General features: G+C 34.2%; 1 protein-coding gene across 1 annotated transcript; it reads right to left on the bottom strand.

Moving 5' to 3' along the window:
• Positions 1 to 340: 340 nt before the first annotated feature.
• Positions 341 to 10,348, bottom strand: LOC129276304 (T-box transcription factor TBX22-like). Its single transcript, XM_054912699.2, has 2 exons — positions 9,823 to 10,348; positions 341 to 2,090 (listed from the first exon to the last, which is right to left on the bottom strand). The coding sequence occupies exons 1-2, from the start codon at positions 9,974 to 9,976 to the stop codon at positions 1,849 to 1,851; spliced, it is 396 nt and encodes a 131-aa protein (XP_054768674.1). The 5' UTR covers positions 9,977 to 10,348; the 3' UTR covers positions 341 to 1,848.
• Positions 10,349 to 10,832: the final 484 nt, after the last annotated feature.

Here is a 10,832-nt window from a genome sequence, read left to right as displayed (position 1 = left end):
AACGATTTATTGTGCATTGGTTGTTTGTGATGAAAACGCATCCCAAAGTAAAAGTTATATTAAGAACAACAATAATAATAATAATCATATCGTTATCAATTATTATCATTATTATTATTATCGTTATTTTTATCATCATCATTATTATTATTGTTATTATTACTACTACTACTATTATCAGCATTATTATTATCATTATTAATAGACTAAAGAAAAATATTGATAAACCCAATCAAATATTTTATTGCATGTATAAATCTTTCAAAATCTTTATAATTAATCTGATCAGCTTTGGCTTTTGATGGTCCAATCCATGAAAAGTATTATCGAAACTTTTTTTGTAGGGGGAGGGGTTTATTCTATTTCTATATATGTGGTATAGATCACCAAGTAGAAAGATCCTGAAATTCATGAAATACCAAGGATGAAATTACTTGAAAAGGTGATAATAGCAAAGAAATGAAAAGTATGGTGGCAAATGTATTGCATTGGAACTTTATCTGTATTTACATAAGCTGTGAAACCCTAACTGTGATCTCTGTAATATTTATTCTGCCCTGTGGTTTACTATACAGATATAGAATGTACACAGATAGGTCAGAAGAATTCCTGAAATGAAAAGTTCTTTATTTACGTAATTGCAACCGCTTTGTAACACTTCGTAACCATGGTAAAAGTTGAAATAAATATCTGCAATTCAAAATCTTTTTATGACGGAAACAAAACTATAATTAGAAAAAAAGAAACATAAGGCAAAGAACTTGTCATGATATTCCTTCGCTTTCGTTTTTACGTTGTGGACAATAAAAAGGAGGCATCTTATACCTATATATATCCAAATTCATCAGCAATATGGTATTTATATTTTATACCTAATTTCGTGAAAGTTGAATAAAATAAGAAATGAACAAGTTTACTTCATTTCCTTTTTTTTATTTTTTTGACCAGATAAATAAAATTATGGTTTTGGCCCTCCTAGAAGATGGTCAGATCGGTGTGTTCTTGCACTTGCAAGATATGGGCATAATTAAGTATTCCCCATGACATGAATTCTGTTCGGAATGATAATGGATGATATTTGTCTGTTTCCATTCATCAAATTACTAATAAATCCGGTTTTCCGTTGTCGTGGTAAATGGTCACTCGGAAATGGACGCACATCACAATAACGCACACGCACACTCACACAGAATTCACGCCACACAAAAGCGATGACCACAAATTACTTCAGTCATGTATATTGACGCCCAGGCACAATAGGGCGCGAAGGGGATCTTTCATAAACAAGCGCAATATTTGCTATGGGTTTGTCGCATTTTAAGATCGATTAGTTATTTAGTGTTAAAGTGCCGTATAATGACGGCGCTACGCATAAATTCCCATACATAAATTCTCATTTTATTGATTCGTAGGCCTATATTCAGAAAAAGATGTATTTATCTACATATTTTAGATGCTATAAAGCGAGCTAGTGTATTTTGATGATCAAATCAAATATTAGAAAAATGCACGTATAATTTACCATTCTTATCTAGAATATAACAACAAAATGTCATCACATTCATGTTTGAAGTGAGAAATGTATAGGTTCATGATAAAATTATTTACCAAAAACTACACAGAAAAACAGCGATATGGACATTTATTTAGAATGTGGACCAAAGGACAGTCAATTCCATTTCAAACAACTCATTCGAATATATTGTAGGCCTACATAGGCTGATATGGCTAAGTTTTAGAAAACATTTCAAACTTATGTTTTACTATTTATTTTCATAAAATTTGCTATGAACGATTTATTAATTTAAAAAAGCTGGAAAAACAAGAAAATGTATGATATGTCTGGATTTACCTTCCTGCCTTTGTGATGATCATTTCAGTTCCAATCTCGTGAAACTTTGTCCATAGTTCACGCCCTTCAAGCGTTACCTTGATGTCTTTAGTTGCAGGATTTTGGGCCGACAGGTCAGGCGGGCGCATCGCTGCCGCTGCGGCCATCATCTGCTGAGTTGCCGCAGCAGCTGCCGCTGTTTTGTGATCACCTGGCGGGGCTGGCAACGGGGTGAAATCACCGAAGTGACTGCTTCGGTCTGAAAGAAATGCCATAAGAGAAAAGTAATTTTATTTACCGTTCAATAATTGCTTATATATTTACATGAGCATGATGAGTTATCATTCTATTTTGCTGAAGAGGGCACATTTAAAAGCTATCCGTTGATAACATTTTTTTTCAATTGATTAATACTTGATTTTAAATAAAGTCTTGCATATGGCTCTAAAACATGCAGGCCTAAAACATGTAAATCATATTGTCACCGGCCTTGTCAATATGTATCAATATGCCTGTTCGATCGATGCACATTCGATCATTGGGTTGTTTCTAAAATTCATGGATCATTCGTTTTATACAAACTATGTCAGTGTATGTGGCAGAAATGCGAATATGATAGAAAATATCATTAGATCATTCTCTTAACGAAGACATACATGTAAATATTACAATTGCATATCATATCCCTGGATATAACTTGATGTACAGTTTCACATATTTTTTAATCACACTCATGGGTTGAACGTAAACGAATTTTAGGAATCAGTTTCCAAGCTGACTCTCATTTTGTTAGCAGATAAACAAGATCATCGTTAATGCATCGGATTGCATTCCTAAATAAGATTTTTGTCTAAATCTATAAATCAGGTCTTTCAGATATCACTCAAAAATTTATTTGAAATATAAATTATGATGGGATCGATTATTATGATTATGTGTATGTAAAATCATATAGGCCTATAAGGCCGACAAGGAACGAAAATGCTGTGTTTCGTGTAAGGGATGGGGGGGGGGGCAGGTCAAAATCTCAATGACACCCAGTCACTCACTCGTTCAATATTGATTACATAATATACCCATGTCCATTACAAATCGAAGTCAAACGGATTAAATCATTTTAGTAGCCCTCCCACATATCATGTCAAAGTACATTAGAACTGGAGCTGAATATGTCCACAACTAACTGCTAATGAGCAAGCATCTAATAGTTAGGGGCTGTCAAAAGATAATTGTCATTATAACGTCCCCCGGCCTTTTCGGACATGGGGCACCGAACATCGACCCGTTTGTATATCAGGGGCGCATTAAAAAGCATTCGACGTGCACGGTGGATGGAGGACAAATTTTAGAGGGCGTCGGTACAAAGTAACTACAATGAATGGATAGGTGATTGATGTACAGTGTTAAAGACTAATTATGTTTTTTTTTAAGCAGGCATTAATGTACACTGACATGTTTGACAGCTTATACAAGCAGCAAGTAACTGTTTTCGATTGTTGGCCTAATTGAGTAGATGGTAAATACATGTAAATGTATCCAGTCTACGGTGAGCTTAAACATGATTTTGTATATCAAGGAGATGGAAGGGGAGAGGGATAATAATTTATTTAAAAAATGATTGGAGACGGAGCATGAGTGAGAGGAAGAGAAAGTTGAAATAAAATAGTAATTATAATACACGAAACAGAGGATAGAAGCAAAGAGAAAGAGAGAGAGAGAGATAGAGATAGAGATGAGAAACAGAAAGAGAGAGATACAAGATGGGGGGGGGGGGTGAAGACAGAATGAGCTGTTCACTGTGTATTTTATAACATAAATGTACTTCACATTCCTCAAAATGATACATACTCGCTTAATATCAAAAGGTCTATTGCATTATCAGAATTATCAAAAAGATTCTAACAAAACAACATTCATGATAACGTCAATGAGATTTTTTTGTACGCAACCAAGCTGCCAATACCGTTAATCATGTTCAAGGCAACTTAATTGTATTTCACTTGCCACATTATTATTATAGTTAAGATCACATTAAAAACACTATTCAAACTTTCTCATGTAAATCATAAAGCAAATGATGATTTTTTAGGCTTTTTATTTTCAATTCTGTATTAATTGTGATTGATACATGATACATCGCCCATTTTGTAAAAATATCAAAAATTAGACATTAGTCGATCAATAAAGAAAGCCATAAATTTTACTGGGTAATTGAAATGCATGTGTGTTCCTTGGAGTAATATCTTCTTGGTCATCCAATATCAGTATTAACTTTCAAAATTATGGTCAAGGATCCTGACTTTGAATAGTAAACATGGTCAGTTGGGTCGCATTAATTATATGCAATCAACATGAAATTCACCAGAGAGATATTAATCATGTAACAAATGAAACTAATGTTTGTATCATCCCTGTAAACCTCGACCAAGACAGCAATCGAACGAAAATGAGCGTTTCTGTACACGGAATCTTACTGTCCATTGGATATGAATTATACTTGAAATGTTTTCAATATGAAAAAAAAATCATCTTTTTCAGTAAAAATGCTACCGTATAAATAAAGAAGCATAAAACAACAGCATAATAATACCAGTATCAGGTCTGTTTTATTTTATCTAATAAATGTCAACATCATGTAATGGTTCATCATCCTAAAAGTAATATTAATTTTCTATTTGTAGATTTTTATGTCTGTGAGTAATAAGTAAGAAAAGGATAAAAACGTGTCGTTTAGTTAATATTCTCGAAATACAAAATTTCGAATTGTTGGAACAAAGCGATTTCTTTGTTTCGTTTCTATTTTTATCCCTTTTATGTTGCATTCAATAGTTTTCCTTTTTCTGTGTAATCATGGTAGGAAAAATGGGAACTATTGCTACAATTCAAGCCTACAGTATAATACAATCATACACCTTTAGAAAAAAAAAATGCGAATTTATTATCCCATATTTGGAATCCTCGAGACAAAAAAGTTCGCAAAAAGGTTCTTTACGTGCTTTAGATCCTAAAACCTATTACGTTTGTTAATGGTTGATTATTTTTCTTCTAATATTCAAATATCGTACATTTGAGGATACCTTGATTTCCCTTTAAAATAAATTGTGACATACACAACGTCGCTGATCCACTGGAAACCTTGTCTACCTCCACACGTTGGATGTGATGACAAGACTGTCAGCGGAAGCAGCGAATAGTCACTCCTGGATCTACGAGATGGGACCTCGTTTTTACCCGTTGCGTATGAATAAAATATGAGAGAGTGATAAAGTATGTAAATGTATGCTACACACGGATGGTGTATGGACGTGGCTGGTTGGGCCAGCTACATAATCATCATAGTATAACAAGATGACTGCACTGTCAAGTATCCTTTCGATTTTCAACCACTTGAGTCATCTTAAATGCTCATCTTAAATACAAACAACGATATTGAGCACACGATAGTCATGATAATATGTATACAGATAAACTTTAGCAACTTTTTTAATGGTTCAGAATCTCCTCATTTCAACTGCATTCATGTATTTCATCATTATCGAATGACATGTATTTTACTCTGGAATAAGTTTTTTTTTTTTTTTTCTATTAGATCTATGATTGTTTATTTCATTTTATATAGTTATTGTATATCGTTCTTGTTTCAGCTTATTGTGTTACACTTTGTAAGCTTGATGATAGGATTATCATAAATCCGTCGAAATAGACTTGTCATTTCGGTTTATCGATGACAACAAAATATAGACAGACGTTGACTGGAAATGTGCAATTTCTGATAGAAAAAAAATATATATATATTTTCTCTTTGTGTTTGTGTTTGTGTTTCTCACTGCAATCAATTTTGGCCCTTTCTTACATTTTCTGTAAAAAAAAAAAGAATCCTTAAGATGAACTTTGCTTATTAGTCTAGGGACATATCTCCACCAAATCCTATAGGTAACTATCTAATTGGCACATTATTTTTAGGGAATATAACAAGAATTCAATATGAAGTCTTTAAGAATGTGAGATTCACACTGTCTTTCAGTAGGAATGTGCCTTCTTACATCCCATGCTGCAAAAGCAATCAATTAATTTCTTAGAAATTTTATGGGTTTGCCAGCGATTGCAGGTTTATTCATATATCCCTGTTTACATCTCTGTCGTCCTATAGCTTTGTACATTCAGTGATTTTTTTTTATATGAAAGATCTGTGTTTTTCAGCTTTGTGGGCGCGTCGTGGTCTAGTGGTTCTGACTCTTGCCTTTCAAGCAGTGGGTCGTGGGTTCGAATCCTAGCCATGGCGTGTTTTCCTTCAGCAATAATTTTATCCATACTTTGCTGCACTCGACCCAGGTGAGTGAATGGGTACCCGGCAGGATTAATTCCTTGCATGCACTGAGCGCCGGTGATGGTAGCTCGATCTAAAGCCGGGGTAATAATAGCAGCGCTTTGTATCCTCAAGCAAAAAGCGCTTTATAAATCCAGCTTATTATTATTAATCTTATTAATTTTCACAATTGAGTTTCTTTTCTTTTGGGGGTAAAATAATTCTGAAAATGATTTTTAGAAATCCATCTCAGATCATCATTAAATGAAGTAAAAAAAAAGTAAATAACCGTAATATAATCATCAGAAAGAAGTTTTTCTTAGATGTGTGGGTGCAAACAGTTTCCAAAATTCCGTATAACACGGGGGGGGGGGTGACATTAGAAGGCGAAATTGTAGGAATATTTCGATGATGCTTTGCATATGAGCGGTAAAAACACGGTGCATGAAGAAATCGTTGCCATACCTAATATTTTTATTTTGGGTAATAATCTTGTAAATTGTATTGAGAGTAGAAATTACGACTCAAACTGTCAAACTAGACCTGACAATCAACCTACATAATCATGGACAGAAGAGTGAAAACCGAAGAAAAAAAAGAACCTCGGAATAATTATGTTTGATTTGGAGGGTATAAGAATGTCTACATATTTATTAGTCATATATAAACGATTCTATTTAAATGGGAGTAAAGATGAATTGAGTTAACAATAGGTAAAGCGAAGTCCATTGAAGGTGATGCCACGGCAAGCACGTTAGCTTGTTTGACATACTCTCTTGATTTAGCATTGCTATCAAGTAGTTGTGAAGGAGCTCTTCAGAACCACTTGATAGGGATACCACCAATCTTCAGAATGACTTCTACTTCAGCACATCTTTTAATATGTATTTCAAACACTCTACAAGACTTGCACAAAGGTTTCGTTGTGATAATCGATCATATCACAAATCTTGGATTTCCACGTTGGCCTTGCCATTTCATCAATTTTATAATAATTATGTAATGCATCATATTTCGCGATTTTTCATGGTTCAATGAATTGAATTTTTAACTTGAATATGAAAAGTAACCATTAATGCTATTGATCTCAAATTTATAGATCATCCTGTGGATCCATAAATGATGTGGTAGTATTTTACTGTCTATTATTTATATATATATAGAAGTAAAGATATGGTATTTTTAAATATATATCATGAAATATATATATATATATATATATATATATATATATATATATATATATACATGAATGAATGAATTAATAATAATTGGCATTCGATTGATGTGATTGAAGGGATACTTCCTTCTGAAATGTGTTAAAGCTTGGTCAGAAAACGCTCGATAATGAGCAAATTAACAAAAACCTTCAATTTTAAAGACGATTTGCAATTAGAATGATTAGTAAAATAATAAAAGGCATTACGAATGTGTAAACAAATCGAAATTGGACCTCGTGAAGAAAATAATGAAAGATCTGTTTGTTGAAAAAGAAGACCGGTTGTCATCTTTAATTGATTTATAGTTTTACAGTTCACCTTTATATGATTTTAATGAAATATAGCGCTAAGAAAACCACATGTTATTCACAATACCAGATATGAATATATTATATATCGAATGTGTTGCGAAGTTGTACAATTTCTCGCGAAAAATAATTTTACTACGTTTATATATTTTGTTAGCATTTCGATACTTCCATCAAATTTCAATATCTTGATTTTATTTCTGTATACAATTAGTAATTTAAATTAATGTTCTTTTATCAGTTTATTGATATTCTGGATTATATGGCCATAAGAAGTGATTTGCAATTTTTAATCTTAACCAAAATAATCAAATAATATACCTTTAAAATATTTCTCACCAAGACGTCACGCACTAAAAATCGGTTGTTGGTTTTACCTATATTCATTACGTTATTGGTTTACCTATTTATCAATGAGAAATGGGGAAGGTCTTGAAGGGGAATACTCTTGCATGCTACTTCATGTTTGGAGACATGTCGTGGAATTGTTCTCTTAAAAACGAACCTAATTCCAATGGGAATTTCGTGTGTGCTCTATACGAGTGTACAAACGACTCACTGATGTATTAAACGTTTATTCAACAACGATGTGGTGAAATAAAAAAAAATGAAAAGAGGACAAATTGTCAAATGTGTAACTTCGTGCAAGTGACAAATAACCATGACACCTTTTGGACTCTTTTGACTGTCTTTGCATACAAACGTCCCACACAAACGATCCACTCGCAGCGCATATATACAAACGATCTCCCTCTCTATTTTTTCTGGTAATATAAACGAATTTAGGGATATTAGAGGGTACTAGTAGCTAAAGATGCTTTGCTTGGGCAAATGCTGTGTGTCAATAAGACATTAGTTTCTGGGTCGAAGGCGGATGAGAGGGAGGGGGAGGATCGATGTATTGGGTTGTCGTTGTGGCCAGCCTAAGAGGCGAGCAGAGGAGCATATAGCCGCCCGCCACAGCCCGTGCATAGCTAACCCATCAGATAGGGTGACAGCCAGTCCCACTCAGCCGTATCCAACACTCTAAATATTTAACAAGAATAGGGGACCGCAAAGGGGTATACGCTGGCTTTTATCCATTGTGGCTGATTTATTCTTAAAGTACTAATTAAAGATGGTAATGACTTGTATATTCTACTCTATATTCTAAACTCTCTAATTGCTTACACATACTTTGAAACCAGTTTTGAATAAAACGGAAACTGGAAAATTATATGACTTAAAAAAAATAAAATGCACAGTCTCCTTTCCAATCAAACACATTGAACTTACAATACTCGCGGAATTCCTTAATAATTCAATACAAATTTATTCTTAAGAAATAGAAACATTAAAACTATGTCAGATAAAAGAAAGCTATTGTACATTTAAGTCATTATCAAAGTTTTCATTTTCTTCGTAGGCCCTATAATTATTTAATTACATGTACTTCATATTCTGAATTGTGAGAAGATGTATCATTCCAACTAGATGATGATAATAAAAATGATAATAATAACAATGATGATATATTTTCACGCTAAATAAAGCTTTTGAACTAGGACTATCAAATATTCAGACATGAAAAAATGTAACTTGTTTCTAAGTTATCAAATCATTTTGATCGTATTTGGCATGATTTAAGCGGTACTATCATGACTTTTGGTATCATTGGTTTATTGAAATGCCTTCAGTTTGTAAGAAATACGATTTTCTTACACTTAAATTTAATCCGTTTTAACTATTAAGGATAATTTTAGTAAACTTAGTACTTGAGCCATTATTTCCTTCTTGATCAAAGTTTTCATAAATTACCCCCACCCCTTTACAGCTATACCAATAATTTTGCTCGAAACACCAATAAACAGTAATCTGTTGGTCTGTCATATCATCGACTATGATGAAAACAAAACCAATAAATATACGGAGGAGCAATACCCATACTACAATACACTGAATGTGTATTGTAATACCTAACTATTTAAAAGTACAACATGATAAAATTGAAAGATAAACATTAAAATAAGATTTTGAAGCTTGAAACTGTCATCTTGAAAACAATATTTTGGATCTGTTATGTAATCCGATAGACTAGGAAGCAATAGATTAAGAGGGCGGGTGTTTGTTGAAAGGTGTTAAAGTGGGTCGAGTATGAAGGGGTTTGTTACACCTCACCTGAGAATCCTAACGAGTTATGGTTTGATGATTGCATGGGTAGACCGGGGTAGGAGAAGCTCCTAGGTGCTGGGGGCACGATGCTGTTGAGAGCAAAGGCGTGAGCACGGGCACGATGGTGGTTGAGGTACTCCTCGCTGCCGTCATACATCATTCCAACTTGTCACCACTACCGAGTCAAGAAACAACCTTACAATCAGCAGCTTACAAACTTCCAAGGGGGCGACAAAATCGAACGATGTCGGCGACGAACTTCTCAAGTCCGGAGCAGAGCTCTCGCTTTTGGGGGTGAAGTACAGAGGTATGAGAGAGTGGAAGAAAAAAAAACAATGCCACTGTGCGCGCATTCCCAACCTTGATACACCCGTGAAAAACTTGGTGTCGGGAGAGCGAGAATGGTTATATTTATATCTCCAAGATTCACGTCCTGGTGAGAAATGAGAAGGAAAGGAGGTAAAAAAAAAGTTCTTTGCGTCGATTCATCGGAGATCGTGCCGAAACACCAATTAAAGACCTATTATGAAGTGCCTCCGACTAGGGTACATCATTTAGACAAGCACTACTTATAACGAATCCTGATTGGTCCAATGCGCACGTCCATCAACAGCGTTGTGACCACGCCCAAGAATACGCCATCGAAAAGGTTTATTTTTGCGGCATGATCATGAGTCGAGGCGACAGCTTTACTCAATGCAGGCACAAAAGCACGCATTTTCTCGCGAGCGCACTCTTTGTTGCATCGCATTCACGGCGGCTCTGTTTGTTTGAGTCAAATTTTCCGGTTTTACACGTGTGTCTTTTCAAGCTCTGTAAATCAGAGCTTGATACACTCTCAAAAGCGTGGTTTATACTTCGTAAACAACTAGCAAAATTATATATATTAAGGCCATCATTTTAAGCAAGCCAATTATTACATTAAATAAGACAAGTAATAATTTCTTATTTATCATCAAGGATCATTTACGGGGAAGAAATTCACATAATGAACAATAATCATCTGCAAGGGCGAT

Source organism: Lytechinus pictus, chromosome 2 (assembly GCF_037042905.1).
Source record: "Lytechinus pictus isolate F3 Inbred chromosome 2, Lp3.0, whole genome shotgun sequence".
NCBI lineage: Eukaryota > Metazoa > Echinodermata > Echinoidea > Temnopleuroida > Toxopneustidae > Lytechinus > Lytechinus pictus.
Note: the sequence above shows the minus strand (reverse complement) of the source record. Positions and strands in the feature narration are given on the sequence as shown.

Excerpts from the sequence above, each read along its gene's own strand:
- LOC129276304 (XM_054912699.2), bottom strand. The coding sequence starts at position 9,976 with ATGATGTATGACGGCAGCGAGGAGTACCTCAACCACCATCGTGCCCGT. Across the intron at positions 2,091-9,822 it reads TAACTCGTTAGGATTCTCAG|ACCGAAGCAGTCACTTCGGT; the intron begins GTGAGGTGTAAC and ends CATTTCTTTCAG.